Consider the following 20,988-nt stretch of genomic DNA (forward strand, 5'->3'; position numbering starts at 1 on the left):
CCACCATATGCTGAATCAACCTTTTTTTAACAGTGGGCTCTCCTAAAACTTGACAGCAAATATCCTTGGTCGTAGGCATAATGAGTTCTTCTCCAATTGTGAAATGTTTCTTGGCTTTAGCAATACGGTTGGTTGGCCACGAGGTATGATGCTTTCAGTGCATTCATTTTGTTGCCTCGTTGCTTTTAGCCACATATTATGCAGAATAGACATGGTTGTTGGCTACTCTTCTGGCTCAGCAGGTGGCCTTTTCCCAGTGAAAAAGCTACCCAAAGACGTCGCCGTCACAGCAGCTAACATTACTGTTTACATTGACTGGCGGTGGGCTACTATAGGTGTGCAAACACCCCATAATGGCGGCCAACCACTAGAGGGCAATGTAGTACACAAATCTCTGCTCGGATTAGTCAAGAGGCACTAGCCAGATTGCGGTCGTTAATAAATTATTCTTTATTTCTCTGCGGCCCGGTACCCTAAAATTAACTAAGTGTCCGTCATTGACAACCATAGACATCCAATTCCTTTAAACTGGGAGGACTCGCTGTGAATGTGAGACGTCCAATCCATTTTGACTGTGAAGGGGCAAAAATGTCGCCTCTCAGTCAAAATGGATTTGACATCTCGCACTGTCAATGGCAGCCAATAAGTTAATAAGGAAGTGACCCGAAAATGACCGAAATTAATAGGAAGTGACCAATGGGAGAGAGAGCAAAACATTCCCATACGATCCCTCCAGAAATTGCATCCTCTAGTTGGAAATAAAATGATGAATAAAATGTCTCATCACTCGTGTTGTTTTCATCAACGATAATGATAACGGAAATATTTCGTCAACAAACATGTTTTTCATGAGGATGACGAGACGATAACGATCTAAAAACTGGTTTTGGGAGACAAAAACAAAAGGGGATAAATGCCAGTTTTCGTCTGACGAGACGAGAATGAGACGGAAATGCAAAGTTTCCGTCACATGTTCACAATGTATGACATTTCAATGTGTTGTTAGCCTACATCTTAGCAGTGTCTGGTTGTGTCACTCATGTGACGTGCTCTGCCACCCCGACTCACCAGTTGTCTCCGGTCTCCATGCAGGCTTGCACACACTGTAAGATTTGTTTTCTTATCTTAGCCAGAGGGAATATGCATTTAGCCTTTAAGGTCTGTGCTGACTGATCATCGCACACTAAATGTTATTGTACTTTTTATTTTACATACAGTTCGTGGCGTCCTGATGGGTATAATTCATTGAAGATAATGTACTGTTTTCCCGCTGAGTGTGTGTATTATCACCAAGTTGACGTTGTCCTTTTAGACGCCGCGGTATGTGCTTGTCTGTCAACCGAAATAGTTGGAAACCTTAATTAATTAAATTTTTTAAAGTAATTTTAAACAATTTTACGGACAAAAACATTTTGAGCAAACGTCAACTAAAACCAGAAGAAATTAGTCTTGATTTTCTGTCAAAAAACCCCCAAAGTGAAGACAAACACATTTTGAGACCAAAATATGACTAAGACTACTAAGTATTATCGTCCAAAAGACTAAGACGAAAATTGAAAGGGCTGCCAAAAACAATACTGCTCATCACATTAGGTACGATTTTTTTCGATCTAACTAACGTCTTGCGTGTTTCAGGTCCCCCCCTGCATGGAATGAAGAACTCCTTCTGAGTTGTGGCTTCATGCTGTGCAAGGGCCTGGTCGGTTCCATGGACTTGGTGTCTATCCACCTGGCGTCCAAACAGCGTATCTTTTCCTTCCTGTCCTTAGCTTGGGGCTTTGTGGCCGACGTGGACATCGAGAGCGAGAAGTACCGCCATGTCGGCGCGATCCGCTTCCTGATGGGCACCCTGGTGCGTCTTGCCGGTCTTCGAGTTTATCAGGGCAGGTTGGCGTTCCTGCCTGTGAAGGAGAAACCAAAACTTTCATCCACGCCACAGCGCCCCTCTTTGTGCTCTTCCCTCCCGTGCCAGCTCATCCCAAACTCCTCTCCAACACATAACGTGCACCACCATTGCAACAACACAAACACCATCCAAAACACAATCAGCAACTCCTCCATTAACACCAAAAAACTCGAAATTTCTAGCGACGGCAAAACCCGAGCACCCGTAGACTCTTTACTACCGGGACTGGACCAGCCGGTTCCAGAAAGCTGGACTGTTGTAAAGTCGGAGGACTTTGTCTTGGTGCTGGCGATCTACCAGTCTCACCTGGCTGAGGACTTGTGGGCAGTCCCCGGAGCCATGGCGGACGACGGAATCATACACCTCTTTTACGTGACTGCCGGAATCTCCCGGCCAGCACTTCTGCGCCTCTTCCTCGCCATGGAGAAGGGAGCGCATTTAGCATGCGGCTGCCCCCACTTGGTTTACGAGAAGGTGCGCGCCTTGCGGCTTGAGCCCATCTCTCCAGAGGGTGTGATCACAGTGGACGGAGAGACGGTGGAATACGGGCCGGTTCAGGCTCAAATCCACCCCGGACTGGCCAGACTCATTTATGGATGAAGCCAGATTATGTTAATCTTCTGGTTGGAGAGCTTTCAAGTTTGGCCTTTTCACTCAATGTTGATCGCTTTATATATGCTGTGTTTTCATAAGTGCCAAAGACATTTAATCATCCTCTGAGAAGTCCTCTATTTTTCTACTGAAAAAACTTGTCCTGTTTTTTAAGCCCCCCATTCCCCACTTTTTGGATTCAGTGTCCAAGCCACGGATTGTCGTCCGTTATTGCTGGCCGGTCCCAGCGTAACTGCTTCAGAGATTGTGTACGTCATAGTGAGATCCTCACGCACATTTGTTTTTTAATTCAATGTACGTCCGCGACCGTGCATGAGGAGCTTGGCACATTGTTGCCGTGGCAGAGGAGTACATTGTGCACTCTGCTGTCAGACCTGATCAGCGCCGCACGCACGAAGACAAGCACATTTTCCCATCTGGGGAAATTCCCGGGGGAATAGCTGAAGCCTCCGACAGAGCAGTACGACATCCCTGAGAGGGATTTGACTAATCATTGTGTAGCTTTAGGAAAGAAACTTGGACAAAGTAGATCTAAACATATAGATAGAATCACATTGTCTTTACTCAAATCTTGTTGATCTTCCATCGTCATCAGACAGGAGCGACTGAACCAATGTTTCCCAGCCTTTATTGAGCCAAGGCCAGGGGCATCGCTAGACCTAATACAATCCTGGCAAGCGAGCAATTTTTTAGCACTTATCTATCGTAAGAAGTCAGAAATAGCGCTTTAAACTATATATAATCAAACCCAAATACAGGTTTCCATAAAAAAGGGACTTTTTTTGTTCTGTTTTTCAGCCATCAGTATTCAGAATTAAAATAGGGACATCCCTTGTTGATAGTCAATTCACCTCTGCTTATGCTCATCAACTCTAGATAGCAGACCGACTTGGAAAAGATGTTGGATCAACATTCCGCTGTCGATCTTATATCGTTGAATCAACGTCACTTTTGCACCCTCAATTAAAGTTGTTTCACGTTCAAATCCTTACAAAACCTAAACATCATTTCGATTATTAATAATATTGGAACAACGCTGAATCAATGTTATGTTTGTATGTACGACCAAAACGCCCGCTCATCCATAATTCAACGACTTTTCAATCATATTTACTGGTCAATCATAAATCAACTATTTGTCAACATTAGTTCATCAACGATTAAACATTGTTAACCCAACCATTGCCTGACATACTATAGAAACATCGTTGTTTCTACGTCACTTGATGTCGAAAATTTTTATGTCAACCATACTGATGATTTAGATCATGATGAAAATCAAGGTTTATTCAATGTTGGTCTGCTACCTGGCAACTTCCATCGCTCGTTCACCTTTGCCTACAGTCTGCTGCTCTACTTTATCTGGATAGAAATGGGGATATATCACTGTAACTGTTATGCAATTAATCAGTGTTTCTCAACTGGTAGGTTGTAGCCTAAAAGTGGTTTATGTTGGCTAGGTGGATTAACTAGCTTCCCTCTCTCATTCCTCCATGCTGATTTATCCTTGCTGCGAGCAAATAACTTCCTAATATCCATTTTCAAGGGTAATGCTGTTTGAAACAAAAAAAAAACAACTCATTACAGGGACTGCAGTAACAAATAAAATGCTTGTAAAATAGTTGGAAATGATGAGCACATATAACAACATTGTTAGAGGTTATTTCCCAAAGATAGGCAATTAATTCATACAGATTGATTGTATTCCTTGTGGTCATATCACCAAATAGCATCAGTAATGATTAGAGGTGGGAATCTTGGGGCACGTAACGATTTGATTACCATTCAGAGGCTACAATTCGATCATATATTCGATTTTTGATGTGCCCCACCAGCTATTAGCTGCTTTTAATGTTTCGTACATTAGTTACAAAAATCGTACAAATATCCTCTCGGCTTAAATAAACTACTATTTCAGTATCAAGTTAACAGTTCAAAACAGTAAATAAAGTCACCATTCTGTATCAGCGTCTTTAAACTACATTCAAATAATTAATGTTGTGAATCTACCATTAAAGATGCTAAAATTGCTCCCGTTATTCCGTAATTTCCCTTTTAACTACTTTCGACATGTGGAAGTTTTAAAACTGTTTCATCATTTAAAGATAGATTTAGGTCAAGATTTTGCCGATTTAGGAGTATTTTAGATAAAAAGTTAATTAGGTCCGCTCGGAAGGTTCGCTACAACAGCCTTCTAGAGAAGTCTACTGCTTTATGATGGCGGCTGTTTACTAACACCGGCAAGTTTGTCATTTCGCATGTAGTTTTCTATGCATGTGCTAAGGCCGCTTAGTCTGTCATTTCGCATCTAGTTTTATACATGTGATATCTACCGTAGCATTATGAGGGCGTAGTTTGTGGCGGTTGTCGTCCACAGTCAGGTATTATTGTTTTTTTATTTAGCGGCATCAGTTGAGCATGATGTTTACTCTTGGCCCGTTCCTCATTGCGTCCCGAAGACCACGCTGACTGTGTTTTAGTTTTGCTTTACTTGGCATATTTCAATAATCGGAATTTGTGAATCGTTCTCGAATCTTCCACGGTCCAATATTGAACAAAGCTCTTGAGTGAGAGCCTCTCACTGAAATCACATTTAATTGTCATTGTATTTATAGCCAATTAGCTAAAAGATGGCAGCTAATCTGCTACTTCAATTTGCGACCAGAGTATTTTACAGGATGAGCAGTTAATCTGGCACTAACCTGTGAAGCACATGGGAAGATGTAATTTGCTCCGTCGACTGTATGATTGGCACATGCACCATAATATTGATGCTGCATTCATGTCTTGTTGGAGTAATAGAAAAAAAATTTCTCTGTTACATGGTGTCTATAAAAGCACCAAACAGTCACTCAACTTGTGATGTATCATTGGAGCATTAAAATAGGCTACACTTATTTCTACCAATCATGTTTTTATCCCACATTACGACTTTACAACACATCAGAACGATTTTCCAACTTGGGAATTCAGATCTCCCGACACACATAAACGCAGCATATCACCCAAAGGTTCTTCACGGAAGAGTCAACTCATATGCGTATGTCAGCCAAATTTACGTGAATAAATTACCATAATAAGGACCCATGTGCAGATTGTGTATATGGTGTCAATAGAGTAATATGACAATATTAAATTGGCAAACGCTGTAGATTATGCTATGTAGACTTAAAACTACAAAGTTTTTTTTTTTACCAGTGAAATTTATACTGGGGCACTGCAGATCACGGGGCACAGGCACCAGTGAAATATGTCTGGCGATGCCCCTGGCCAAGGCACGTAATTTGCATTGCAAAAATCATATAGCAGTGGTATTTGTGTATTCTGCTATACATTGCAACAGCTCATCTGTTCTGCTTGTCATTATATGTGATGTATGTAAAGAAAATCATTGAAATTTTAGGAACAATCAAGTGAATTTTCTAAATACCTTTACAGGGAACTCATTTAGTTCATTGACTGGCATTGACGTCACTAGATGTTCAATCCATTTTGACTGGGACGGACGTTTATTCATTCATTCGCCCCTCCCAGTCAAATGGCAGCCAATGCAGTTAAAGTGCCCTGTAAAGGTAAAAAAAAAATCATCATCATCATACAGTGCTGGCCAAAAGTATTGAAATTCTGTCAGATAATGCTCAAATGCTCTCCCATAAAATGATTGCAATTATGCTTTGGAGAGTATTTATATAGCGTACTTATAGTATCTATATGGTTACCATGCCCAAAGCACTTTACGATAGCAGACATTTACCTATTCATGCCCACATTTACACACCAATGGTGCTGCCGCCATGCAAGGCGCTGCCAATCCATTGAGGGCAAATTAGGGTTCAGTGCCTTGCCCAAGGGTACCTCACCAGTGGGCAGCCATAGCCCGGAATCGAACCGCTGACCCTTTGGTCCCAGGACAACTCATGCTACCAACTGCGCCACTGCCACCCTTTAGTAGTAATACAGTATCTTCATTTTTCTTGCAATGAAAACACACAAAAGAGGATGGAACATTTAAAAAAAAAAATATTATCATTTTACACAAAACTCCAAAAATCGCCCGGACAAAAGTATTGGCACCCTCAGCCTAATACTTGGTAACACAACCTTTAGACAAAATATCTGTAAACAACTGCTTCAGGTATCCATCAGTGAGTTTCCTACAATGCTCTGCTGGAATTTTAGACCAGTCTTCTTTGGCCAACTGCTCCAGGTCTCTGAGATTTGAAGGGTGCCTTCTCCAAACTGCCATTTTCAGATCTCTCCAGAAGACCCATGACCTCTGCGGGAGAACCAGCTGTCTCACACTGGGCCCTACATTATGCTGCAAAATTTGTTGGTAGTTTTTAGACTACATAATGCCATGCACACAGTCAAGGAGTCCAGTGCCAGAGGTAGCAAAGCGACCCAAAACATCAGGGAACCTCCGCCATGTTTGAATCTGGGGACCGTGTTCTTTTCTTTGAAAGCCTCGTTTTTTACCCCTGTAAACTCTTATGTTGATGCCTTTTCCCCAAAAGCTCTAAAATTCTTCCAAAATGTTTTTGGCTTTCTCAGGAAAGTTTTGGCAAACTCCAGCCTGGCTTTTTTATGTTTCTGGGTCACAAGTGGGGTCTTCCTGGGTATCCTACAATAGAGTCCCTTTTCATTCAGACGCCGGCAGATAGTACAGGTTGACACTGTTGTACTCTCGGACTGCAGTACAGCTTGAACTTGTTTGGATGTTAGTCGAGGTTCTTTATCCACCATCCGCACAATCTTTTGTTGAAATCTCTCGTCAATTTTTCTTTATCGTCCATATCTAGGGTGGTTAGTCACAGTGCCAGGGGCTTTACACTTATTGATGACAGTGCGCATGGTAGACACAGGAACATTCAAGACTTGTAGCATTGATATTGTCCATGCTGCCTCACAATTTTGCTTCTCAACTCCTTAAACAGTTCTTTGGTCTTCTTTCTTTTCTCCATGCTCAATGTGGTACACACATGGACACAGGACGGAGGTCGAGTCAACGTTAATCCATTTTAACTGGATGCAAGCGTGATTTAGTTACTGCCGCCACCTGTTATGTGCCACAGGTAAGTAACCGTTGCTGTTAACTACACAAATGAGAGAAGCATTACATGACCTTTCAAAGGGTGTCAGTACCTTTCTCCGGCCAATTTTTGGAGTTTTGTATAAAATGATAATTATTTTTTGTCCCCATTCTCTTTTGTGTTTTTTCATTGCAAGCAAAATAAATGAAGATATTACTACCAAAGCATTTGTAATTGCAATCAATTTCTGGGAAAAATTTAGCATTATCTGACAGAATTGCAGGGGTGCCAATACTTTTGGCAAGCACCGTATTTGGTGCATGAAAGAGTTAACAGTGGTTGGGACTGAGTTGAATAAACAAAAACTAATCACCCATCTTCCTTTCAATACACATGCAGACACACAGTTTACACAAAGTAGCACAAATTGACTGAAATGTCCTAATTACTGTTAGACAAGCACACTTACCTGTGCACTCAGTCCCGCCCCCTTGGTCGTAGCATTATGACCACACACAAATAATCTTTATAGCCAGCCGCTTGTTAGTTAGATAACATGACTGGTGTGCGCGTTTGAAAAGCACAGGCGGATGGGTTGCTTATCTCCTGCAAACTGCATTGTGGATTGTTACTCTTGATTTTCCTTGGCGAATGTTATATTTGAGCTATTTATATAGATTTCTGACTATTTCTCTAGTAATCACTTCTACAAAATATATCTTTCATGGAGTCAATGTGGACCTTTTTTTTTTTTTTTTTTTTTTTTTTTTTTTACCATAACCAGTCACATGGAAATGGTGACGCCTGGTGGCGGCAAAAATATTTGTGTCTCATATATATTATGTCAGAGTTATGTGATTTTGAGGCCATTTCTTGACCACCAAGTTTGACAATTTGAAGTCTCTTGATAAAGCTCGACAGACAGATTGCAGTGAATTCTATTATGATAATGATAATATAATTGTGGGTTTGCTTGAACTAATCAGGTGATTATGAAGCTTGCTGCAATGCCTTTGTCCATATAGTGTGTTCCCTCAAATGTTAAGTTCTCATGCATCATATCAACTTCTTTTAAATTTGGGGATTGTACTCAACTTCTTCCCCTTGGTTAAGAAGCCATCATCACCTAATGTGTCCTTAGTAAGTGAAACATCTACAACAAAATGATTATAAAGTAATTTAGATAGCATGAAAGTAGCACAGGGTTTCACAAAAGGTCTGGTGTGTTGCATTTAGAGAGGCGTACAATCAGTGTTGCTTGGAGGATTTTAAGTGTTGTTTGGTCTTTCATCAAATCCTGTTCATGAAGGGTCCTGCTGACCCCTCCACACACAGGTATGCAGCAGCTCGGTATCAACATGCTTGCATGGTAGGTCTCAGTTCAGGCAATTTTTTATTTCATAACACAGCAGATTAAAACAAAATGAGAATTACACCAAAACTGAAATATCAAACATTAATGTTCCGGTCTCTCTGTGTTGTCTGAGTGAATAAGAGTTATGCATAGTAGATCTAAGAAATCTGCACATCCCTGTTCAATGCTTGATTTTCACGATATATAAAACAGAATTGCTCAAAACGTTTTACGATTAATAGGACTGCTAAAATGCACAACTCATTTGCTGCTGTTGTAAAAAATATTTACATTTCCCAACGTGTTTGGTGCATTTTCATTAGCCGTTACATTTCTTCCTCTTGAATCTACATATTGGCTTTATTTTTGCCAGAGATGCCGAACAGTGGTGGAATGTAACGAATTAATTTGTTACTGTACTTATGTACATTTTTGTGTATCTGTACTTGAGTACAAATATGAAGTGGTACTTTTTACTTTTAATGCACTACATTCCACGGCACGAGGCAGCAACACAAGCACAAGCAAGATTAGGCAGGTGAACAAGATATTGACCAATAAAAACCAACAGTGTAGCAGCACGACTGCAGATAAGTCATTTACACTCTTGCACATGCACCAGATAGTTGCTTGCAATCTGACATTAAGCTAAATTTTGGAGTTTTTGAGCTTGTTAAGCTTCTTATCACAGTGCAGTAAATTTTATTGCGTTTTTTTTTCTCCATTCTGCACAGTTTTAGATAAAACTGAGCAGTCAATGAATTTTCTGGTTCTTTTAACATTGATTCAGATCTCTGTATGTATGTGTGTATGTATGCAATATATACTGTGTATATATACGGCGGAAAACACTCAGATGACTTGAGGTTCCGCTCTGAGACCCCCAATTTGGCCAAATTTCAAAATTGTCCGATATGCTTAAAATCTCAATTTTCTGGGGGAAGAAAAATTTTGAACAGGAGGGCATTTAAAAAAAACAAACAAAAAAAATTAAACAGCAAAACCCTATCTGGAGGTGAGAGCACGCGGCAGCAGAATTACAGACGCCTTGACTTTAACGAGATATTATCGCGTACTTTCCTTGTTTTGATCCAAAAATTCCATGTTTCATGTATCACCGAGTGTCAAGACAGAGCTGTGAATGGACATAGCTGGATTTATTTGGGATTTTAGGGGTGAAAAGTGGGAATATAACAAGGGTCGCGACGTAGAAATCGCAGACATCAAAGAGTGGTCCAGATGTTCTTTTTCATATATTTGCCCTTTTAAATGTTATTTTTTAATATTTCTTGTTTGGATCGATTATTTATTACCTAACATATCGGGGAAAATGCGACAGTAATGCAATTAAGCGATGGTTATGAGGTAGATCTCCATGACTTTTTTACAGACGCCAAAGTTTTCATTGTGACGTAATTTGTTTAAAAGTTTAAAACGTGAGTGAATAATTTTTTTAAATCGTTTTTTTTTTTTTTTTTTTTTCAAACTAAATATTAGACATCAATTAATGATTCTAAGCTAAAAAATGACAGACAATATGAATAATAAGTATAATTAATTACCTTGGTTTTATGGCTGGGTTGAAAAAAAAGCGGTTGCGCGATGTCTGTAAACGGGGGTTTTCAGGGTAAAACGGACAAATTAAAAATTGTTCGGGGGCTTAATGCACCATGAATCTGCTTTTGCAGCAAATAGACATATTGTTCTATCAAACGCAACAGTTGTTTCTGCTTAAAATACAACAGTTTCTTTTACAGAGGGGTGCAAGAGCAGAAACTGCTTTTTCAGTCTTGTCTGTGTTTTCCGCCATATATATTTATTCATTACATTTTTGCATTGGGAGAAAATACTTCTACTTATTACTTGTACATTTTAAAGCAAGTACTTTTACTTGAGTACATTTTTTCTTAAGTAATTTTTTGCACCTGTATCTGTACTTAAGGTAAAAAAGTAACCATTGGTGGTTATAAGCTAGCAGGTTGGGGTTAGGGCTCTAGAACAGTACAATAACAGTTTGTATATATGAAGTTGTGCTAAGAAAAAAATTATTATTATTAATTATTATTATTAAAAAAAAAAAAATCAGACAATGGAAGCAGTTACTCGCAATGTTACTAATTGCTTGAGTTTCAACTAGCAATAATCGCGCCTCGGATAAACCTATTCTTTTTAATGAATACTTTTTTACTTGCATTTGAGTAAATTTTGGAATTACTTACTTTTACTTAAGTAATATTATTTAGAAGTACTGCTACTTTTACTTGAGTAAAATTTTTTGCTACTCTACTCACCTCTGGGTCTGATAAAACCATTGTTGATTTTGCTTGAGCTTGAGCTATAATTCCTAATAGCATGTTTGGCACTACACTGTCATCAAACCCCCCCCCACCACCACCAAAAAAAAAAAAAAACCCAGCATGACCAGGAAAGGCTTTGTAAACATTCTTAAATGTATTTGTGGTAAATCAGAGGCCCCCTCTGACATGAGTTTAAATGTTATTGCTCAATTTTGAACACAGACATATCCCAGGTAAGAGGTGACTGTATGCACACTTGTGAGGAACTTTGTTATTTCATTTTATTTTTACTTTTCCTCTCAAAAAGTTTCCCCCCCGATGTGTTTCCTAAATTACCGGTATGGGTCACATCAATGATAGTAAAAGTTTTCCAATGATTTATCTTTGTCTCACATTTTGAATTACACAAGTATGGCATTTGAACAGGGGCGTGCAGACCTTTTATAGCTACTGTACAAGGATTTGGCCAAAAATAACAATGACATACCAAAGAAAAACGCTCACCCAAAAGACCCCTCACACTAGTATAAAACCTTTTAACCTCCCCCCCAAAAGGTCAAAGTTGAAGGGTTCTTTTGGTGCATTGGTGCATTTTGTGTGTGTGTGTGAGTGAGAGGTTTTAGCGCTTATAAGAAGTTTTTTTTTTTTTATGTGTGAGTGAGTGAGCGAGCATTTTTTAAAAGTAAAGCGTAAAAGTGAGGGTTTTACTTTAGGACTTGATAGGTTTTGGTTGAATGTGTTTTTGGGTGGGAAGGTGTTATAAGTAAATGTTATTTTTGGCTGAACAGTACTTCATAGGAAAGCAGTGAAATATTTGCACATCTTTTATTCCAAAGCTTTCACTTGAAATATACATTTATATTGCAGTCTAGCGATAGTAGTTAAAAGCCTCTTTATTCCAGTCTCCTCTGTTTATTATTTTTTAATTTTCTCTTTAACAATAAGCATTACGACTAGAGCTGTCCGATAATGACTTTTTAACTGATATCCTGATATCGTCCAACACCAAAAATCCTAATCCCGAGGTCAAACCGATACTGATTTATGCGGTCGTGGATTTACCATATTATGGCTAATTGTATTGTGGTGTCCTACTGAATGCTTTAATGCTGCTAAATGTAACAACATCAAGGTCTTCCAAATAAACATTCTGTGAAAAATAAGAACAACTGCAACTGAAATTATGAAAAAAGGGCCTATATTGCACCACTATCTTTATTGTTGAAATCAAAATAGTGTAAAAAACATCCGTTTTTCTGAGCAAGTGCAAGCGCAAAGTGCCAATTAGGCAGTTATTTTGTCTTCAATGTGTGTGGCGGTACAGAAATGGACAGATTGCGAACAAATCAGGCTCTGAAGAGAAGTCGGACGATGGAGTAAAGTTAAATTTGGCTTTATTGTGGTCATCTTTCTCTTGAAAAGAGCATGGATACTTTGATGTAAAACTAAATACAACAAAACATTGTATTAATAATATGAAATAACGTCACAAATAAAGCAAAGTACAGTATTCACCACGTATCAATTTGAACAGCAACTTGTAGTGCAGCTTGCAAGCAATTAAATAATGTCACCAAATTTAACACAAATGCAAACAGAACAAAATATACACATCTCGAAGATACTACAAAATGCTGCTGAATATAAAACAATGGAAGAATATAACTTACAAACAATGCCTGTCCACTGGCTGTAGACGTTGGCTCTGTCACTACCCAATTGTGACAGGCTACCAGATCGCGACGGATTGCTACTGCGCATGCGCGAACCGACTCATGGCTTTTCTCTCGAGGGATGGCGCGAGATATAGATATGTATGTGATAGACTATGGTAAATGGTGTTATAGTTATATAGTGTTTTTCCACCTTTCAAGGCTCTCAAAGCGCTTTACACTACATCGCCATCCACCTACTGATGACGCAGCACCAGGAGCAATGTGGGGTTCAGTATCTTGCTCAAGAATACTTAGGCGAGTTCATCAGGGGAGAGAATCGAACCCACATCCTCTGGGTTGGGGGACAACTACTCCACCACTGAGCCACGCCACTTCATTACAAAAGATTAAACAAATATTTTAAAATATTTTTTCCTTTTTTATTTTTGGATGATAATCTCTGAAGGGTTTAATTGGGATGACTGGAGACGAAGACTGTTTAAACTGCACCTGAAATTTGCTTGCAATCCGCCATTAATCAAAAGATTTTTTTTATGTATCGCGATGTCCCTAAGGTGATTTATATGTTAAATTCAGACATACAAAATCATTATTATTCAACCCACATGACAGACATTCAAGAATAATTAATTTATATGTCTGAATCTTTCGCGTTTATCAGCATAAAGCCAACGTGGGAAGTGACGTAGCGTAGTCACGTGAACAGCCAGTCACAACTAGGTAGCCGTACTGCACATGCGTGTTAAAATTCTTCTTATAATCAATTTTCAGTTGCATTCCTTCACCCTTAAAATCTACTATACCTCAACTTAATGTCTTTCAAGAATTTAAAAATTGCTTTCCCTATTTACCTAACCGTCTTCCTCTCCCCTTACCCCAATGAAACCTTTTAGAAACCAATCACACTGTTAAAAATTAACCAAAAACTTTATTTAAATGTTACAGACTTTGTTTAACATGCAAGGTTTTTCAGGTATCTATAGCTTAACTAGCCTTTTTACTTAGTCTTTGATAAGATATATGTATGAAACAGTGTTATTCCAAAAATGAACAAAGGCTTCAGAGTATGGTGTTTTCTTCTATCTATGGCATAATCATTGGATGGTTTAAAAAAAATAAACAAATATCCCCCATTGGATGGTTTAAAAAAAAAAAAAAAAGAAAAACATCCCCCCATAAAGAAAAAAACATTTTTTTATCCTTTAATCTAGCACATACATATCTCTTGTCATCCTCCAAGAGAAAATGGCGTTGGTTTGCACATTCGCAGTAGCAATCCGTCACGATCAAGTCGCCTATCACGATCGGGTAATGACAAGGTCTTACATTAGGCCTCTCTATTCGCAATAAGCTCGCGTCGACATATGTTTACGACAGCAGAAAGTGTTGAGATTTTCAAATGTAATTACACCTAAGCGCCAGCAGGGGGGTAATAACAACAGAAACACACAGGCAGGCACGACGTGGACATGACAGCACTGCCATATGCACAACCCCTAGCAAAAAGTATGGAATCACCAGTCTAGGACGAGCACTCACTCAGACATTTTATTATGTAGAACAAACTCAGATAAAAAGCTTTAAAAAAAAATAATGAATTATTTCAAAAGTGCAACTCCTTGGCATTCAGAAACACTAAAGGAAATGAATAAAATACATTGTGGTGGTCAGTCAATGTTACTTTTATGGAGCAAGTGCAGGGAAATAAATATAGAATCACTCTTTTCTGAAGAAAAAAATATGGAATCACTCCATTTTGAGCAGAAAATACAGACACACCCAGTCAATTTCCTTTCCTTAATTGGGCCCCTGACTCAGATTAGATCTGCTCGTTAGTCAGCAGTTAAAAACAGTGCAGTTATCACACCTTGGAGGGCTGCCAGACCAAGTGGATTCACAAGAATTATAGCTCCAACAAGAGAGATGTTTGTTCAGACCAAGGAGAGGATTATTAAACTTCTTGAAGAAGGTAACGCTACAGTATGTTTGCCAAAGATGTGGGCTGTTCACATACAGCTGTATCAAAAATATGGACCAAGTACAAACAGCATGGCAAGGTTGTTCAAGTTAAACGTACTGGTAGACCGAGGAAGACATCCAAACATCACAACAAACAACTAAAGGGCATATGTCTTGAAAATAGAACATGTACAACAAGACAAATGAAGAAGAAATGAGAGGAAGCTAGAGTCAAGGTATATGATAGAACTGTGCAAAATTGCCTAAGGGAAATGGGATTTTCATACAGGAAAGCTAAAAAGAAACCATCATTGACACTTAAACAGAAAAGAACAAGACTGCAATGGGCTATGGAGAGGCAATCATGGACTGTGAATGACTGGATGAAGGTTATTTTCAGTGATGAGTCAAGAATCTGCATTGGACAAGGTGATGATGCTGGAACTTTTGTTTGGTGCTGTTCCAGTGAGATTTACAAAGATGACTGCGTGAAGAAAACTTCAAAATTCCCTCAGTCCTTGATGATATGGGGCCTGCATTTCAGGCAAAGGCACTGGGGAGGTGGCTGTGGTTAAATCTTCAATAAATGCAGAAGTTTACATTGAAATTTTAGACAGCTTTCTTATCTCTTCAATTGAAAATATCTGTCATTTTCCAAGATGACAATGCATCATGCCACAGAGCTAAAACTGTTAAAGCATTCCTTGGAGAAAGACTCATCCAGTCAATGTTCGTTCGCCCCTGACAGTCAAAATAAACTGGACGTCCAACGCCGTCAACGGCACTCAGAGATAGTCCTTCCAGTCTAAATGAATTCGACGTGTATCGTTGTCGATGTGTTAAGAAAGATATTCGAGTTCAATGCAGATTCTTGACTCTTGACACCTTGTCCAATGCAGATTCAAGGTGATGATGGTGGAACTTTTGTTTGGTGCTGTTCCAGTGAGATTTACAAAGATGACTGCCTGATGAAAACTTCAAAATTCCCTCAGTCTTTGATGATATGGGGCTGCATGTCAGGCAAAGGCACTGGGGAGGTGGCTGTGGTTAAATCTTCAATAAATGCAGAAGTTTACATTGAAATTTTAGACAGCTTTCTTATCTCTTTAATTGAAAATATCTTTGTCATTTTCCAAGATGACAATGCATCATGCCACAGAGCTAAAACTGTTAAAGCATTCCTTGGAGAAAGACTCATCCAGTCAATGTTCGTTCGCCCCTGACAGTCAAAATAAACTGGACGTCCATCGCCGTCAACGGCACTCAGAGCTAGTCCTACCAGTCTAAATGAATTCGACGTGTATCGTTGTTGATGTGTTAAGAAAGATATTCGAGTCCAATGCAGATTCTTGACTCTTGACACCTTGTCCAATGCAGATTCAAGGTGATGATGGTGGAACTTTTGTTTGGTGCTGTTCCAGTGAGATTTACAAAGATGACTGCCTGATGAAAACATCCAAATTCCCTCAGTCCTTGATAATATGGGGCTGCATGTCAGGCACAGGCACTGGGGAGATGGCTGTGGTTAAATGTTCAATAAATGCACAAGATGACGTTTTGCAAGATGACAATGCATCATGCCATAGAGCTAAAACTTTTAAAGCATTCCTTGGAGAAAGACTCATCCAGTCAATGTCATGGCCTGCAAATAGCCCAGATCTCAACCCTATTGAAAACCTGTGGTGAAAAAAATGGTCCACAGCAAGACTCCAACCTGCAAGGATGATCTGGCAACTGCAATCAAAGAGAGTTGGCACCAAATTGATGAAGAATACTCATCAAGTCCACGCCTCAGAGACTGCAAGCTGTCATAAAAGCCAGAGGTGGTGCAACTAAATACTAGAGATGTGTTTTGATTGTTATTTCTTTGTTTGTTTCTCCTGATTCCATATATTTTTCCTCTGAATGGAGTGATTCTATATTTATTTCCCTGCACTTGCTCTACAAAAGTAACATTTACTGACCACCACAATGTTTTTTTTATTAATTTCTTTTAGTGTTTCTGAATGCTAAAGAGTTGCACTTTTGAACTAATTCATTATTTTTTCAAGCTTTTTATCTGAGTTGTTCTACATGATAAAATGTCTGAGTGAGTGCTCGTCGGAGACTGGTGATTCCATACTTATGCTAGGGGTTGTGTATTGGCCCAAAACCGATATTGATATTATCCGATATCATTTTAAAATGCTTTTCTCCCAACCACCCCTGGTTACAACTTGAACAGAATATTGCATCCTCCATTTATGTTCTTAAGTTTGTTTTATTTGCCCCCCCCTAATATTCTTGTGTTCTTCATGCAATGCTTTTAACCAAAGGTGTTTGAAAAATACCTTCAACGAAGATTGCAAGCAATCTATGCAAATGCAGCGTCATAGTTACACAAGTAAGGAACGAGGGCCCTCCCGACTGGATGGCTAACAGTCAATATTGCTCTCTGGGTTTACTCTGAGGTTTTGGAGTTATATAATACACTTACCATAGACTGCCACTACAATCATGTTTTTATATAATTGTTAAGAAATGTGAGCGGAATAAGCACAATTAGAGAAGAAGATAAAAATAAAATGAAAGCCAACAAGCATCTTGATGTAACTGACTGCCAGATATATTTACAAGAGCGTTGCATAAGAAAAATATACATTAATATTCTTGATAAGATGTTGTTGCACTACTTGTGGTATTCTATGATCAATTATTCCACTCGCTTCTGTAATCTAGCCTCAGTCTGAACACAATTAGAATGACTAGTGTCTTTGTCATGAGTTTTTATACATAATTTAGGAGATGTCTCACAGAGTAATGCGCAGAAATCAGGTCAAAACTCACTGGTGCAGTGAGGTTTGTTCCTAGATTTTCAGCATACTACTCCCTTTAAATATATATATTTTGTTGTTGTTGAATTTGTGTGTGTGTGTGTGTGTGCATATATGATGCTGTACAATGAATACAATGCTGGATTTCAGCTCTCCTCGAAGAGAAACATAGTAAGCCTAAAATAATATATACAGATGCAGTAGGAAAGTCATCCAATATTTTGTCATAACATGTGTTGGTAATGGAATTCTAAATGCAGTAGATCTGTTTACTGTTGTTCAGTATAGCTTTATGTTGGTGAAAAATAAATCTCAGCTCTGATTTGTTTTAAGTGTAATGCTTTTACAAGTACAAAGGGAAATACAGTGAAAAACACATTTACAGATTCAGACTACATCTACAATCTATGTTCACCACATAACAAAGATTATATTTTAAGTGATTAACGAACAGAGAAAGGAGCGCACACGGCGCAACTGCACGTTTTTTATTTATTTTTTTAAACCAAGAATCAAGACTGTTTAACGTCCATATCCATAAAGAATTCAGGGATTTAAGCATTCGTTTACAAGAATTTTAAACGGGAAAAGCTCTTTATTTACATAAGGCCGCCGCTACATTTGCTTACTGTCTAGCATGATAGTTTGTTCACCTAAAAATTGTTCACCTCCACAAGGCTGGAAAGGGCTATGGAGCAATTGCCAAGCAGCTTGGTGAAAAAAGGTCCACTGTTGGAGCAATCATTAGAAAATGGAAGAAGCTAAACATGACAGTGAATCTCAATCGGAGTGTAAGATATCACCTCATGGGGTCTCAATGATCCTAAGAACGGTGAGGAATCAGCCCAGAACTACATGACAGGAGTTGGTCAATGACCTGAAAAGAGCTGGGACCACCGTTTCCAAGGTTACTGTTGGTAATACACTAGATGTCTGTCAAAGTTTCAAATCATGCATGGCACGGAAGGTTCTCCTGTTTAAACCAACACATCTAAAGTTTGCCTATGACCACTTGAATAATGCAGAGGAGTCATGGGAGCAGGTTTTGTGGTTAGATGAGCGTAAAATAGAACTTAATTCCACTAACTGTGTTTGGAGGAAGAAGAATGATGAGTACTATCTCAAGAACACCGTCCCTACTATGAAGCATGTTGGTGGTAGCATCATGCTTTGGGGGTGTTTTTCTGCGCATTAGACAGGGCAAGTGAACTCTATTAAAATGAGGATGGCTGGGGCCCCAAAATTGTGAGATTTTTGGGAACAACTTCCTTCCTTCAGTCAGAACATTGAAGATGGGTCATGCCTGGGTCTTCCAACATGACAATAACCCGAAGCACACAGCCAGGAAAATCAATGAGTGGCTCCGTAAGAAGCATATCAAGGTTCTAGCATGGCCTAGCCGGTCTCTAGACCTAAACCCAATAGAAAACCTATGGAGGGAGCTCAAACTCCGTGTTTCTCAGCGACAGCCCAGAAACCTGATTGATTGGTGGGCCAAGATCCCTCCTGCAATGTGTGCAAACCTGGTGGAAAACTACAGGAAACGTTTGACCTCTGTAATTGCAAAAAAAAAAAAAAAAAAAAAAAAAGGCAGATAAAGTACCAATTAACATTCGTTTTCTCAGGTGTTCAAATACTTATTTGTAGCTGTATCACAAAAATAAATCGTTTAAAAAAAAAAATCATACATTGTGATTTCTGGGTTTTTCTTTTTAGATTATCTCTCTCACAGTGGACATGCACTTATAATGAAAATTTCAGATGCCTCCATGATTTCTAAGGGGGATAATTTGCAAAACAGCAGGGTGTTCAAATACTTACTGTATTGTCTTCACTGTATGAATGTAATAAAATGTTAGGGGGAAAAAAACATCACATTTGCATGAAAGGGTTAAAGTCATATGATATGTTTATTTGTATAGCTCTAAATTACCAAAAGATCCTAAAGGGTTTCACAGACAAAAGGTTGACACGACATAAATAAATAAATTTTATTTTTAAATATTCACTTTAACTCCTCAAATTGTGCTGAAAAGGAATCTTGCTTTGTTTTAAAATGTTATTTTTTAAATTAATTTATTTTTTGCTAATTGTGAATTGATGTTCCTCCACATTTTACAAATAAAGAGCGCTAGTATTTCATAGAGGCTTTTTGTTGCACAAATTACGTACGTGTGTAAAGGTTGCAGAGCGCCCATTTCTCCTCTAGGTGGCAATGTAGACTTAACAGAATCAGACGTGTGCTTCTCTGTCTTCTATTGAATTTGTCAGCGTTTGAATTTTGCAATACTCATACCTGTCAACCCGAGGCCGTTGGCAATCTTACAGTGACGTATGTCCTTACAAACTGGTGACTAATCTTACAACGTTGTATATAGCGTGCAATATGAAACAAAAATAAAACTTTTTTTTTTTTTTTTTTTTAAATAATATGAATTTATTGGTAATATTGTAACATATAACCTGATGCAATCAAAGAACAATCAATATCTTCAGCTACATCATGATTACTAACATTTTACAATGACTTTTGTTATAATTGTATGTTGCACTTTTGGCAATTCCTCTCATATCTTGATGGCTGCACTTCATGGCACTTCAGCTCGCAATTCAGTTTGACTTGAAGGTAGTTCGTTTGTGCGTCCAATTATAAATTAAAAAGGTCAATTGATAAAATTCACTCACCGATGCAATCTTTGAGTCAGGGAACATTTCTTTTGCTAATTCTGAGAAGTGATCAGCAATAGTTGCGGGCAAATTGTGTTCGGCAACAAATTGGCAGAATAAAATCTCCGCTTTTGTCACTTTTCATTCTGCAGACTTCCTCTTTATGACCAGTGTTGTTAATCCTACTTTAAAAAAGTAATTAATTACAATTACAATGTACTTCTCCGCAAAACTAATTGAGTTAGTAACTCAGTTACCTGATTGTAAGAGTAATTAGTTACTTGGCGAAGTAACTGGCGTTACCTTTCGTGTTTTTTGTCCCCCCCCCCCCCAAAAAAAAAACAAAAACAAAAACAAAAAACATAGTAACCTTTGCTATGTTAGGAAGTCATTTACTGTTGTGAATCGACTGCTAAAGTTGTTAAAATTGCTCCCGTTTTTTCATTAGTTCCCTTCTGTCTACTTTTGACATGTGAAAGTTTTAAAGCTGTTTAAAGATAGATTCAAGTCAAGATTTTGCCAGAGTATTTTAGATAAAAAGTTATTTAGGTTGGCTAGGAAGGTTCACTACAACAGAGTCTTTCTGAGAAGTCTACTGCTTTAAGATGGCGGTTGCTTACTAACGCCACCGAGTCTATCATTTTGCATGTAGTTCTACAGTATATGTATGTGAT

The 20,988-nt window shown here is 38.6% G+C and overlaps 1 protein-coding gene across 1 annotated transcript in view; it reads left to right on the plus strand.

The window, feature by feature from the left end:
- The window catches only part of LOC130904368 (sphingosine kinase 1-like), a 94,565-nt gene extending 74,497 nt beyond the window's left edge, over positions 1-20,068 (plus strand). The window contains exon 6 of the mRNA XM_057817089.1: positions 1,636-20,068. Within this exon, the coding sequence (XP_057673072.1) occupies positions 1,636-2,506 (871 nt within the window). The 3' untranslated portion in view covers positions 2,507-20,068. The remainder of the gene's footprint in view (positions 1-1,635) is intronic.
- The last annotated feature ends 920 nt before the right edge of the window (positions 20,069-20,988 follow it).

Source organism: Corythoichthys intestinalis, chromosome 16, assembly GCF_030265065.1.
Source record: "Corythoichthys intestinalis isolate RoL2023-P3 chromosome 16, ASM3026506v1, whole genome shotgun sequence".
In the NCBI taxonomy this organism is placed as follows: Eukaryota; Metazoa; Chordata; class Actinopteri; order Syngnathiformes; family Syngnathidae; genus Corythoichthys; species Corythoichthys intestinalis.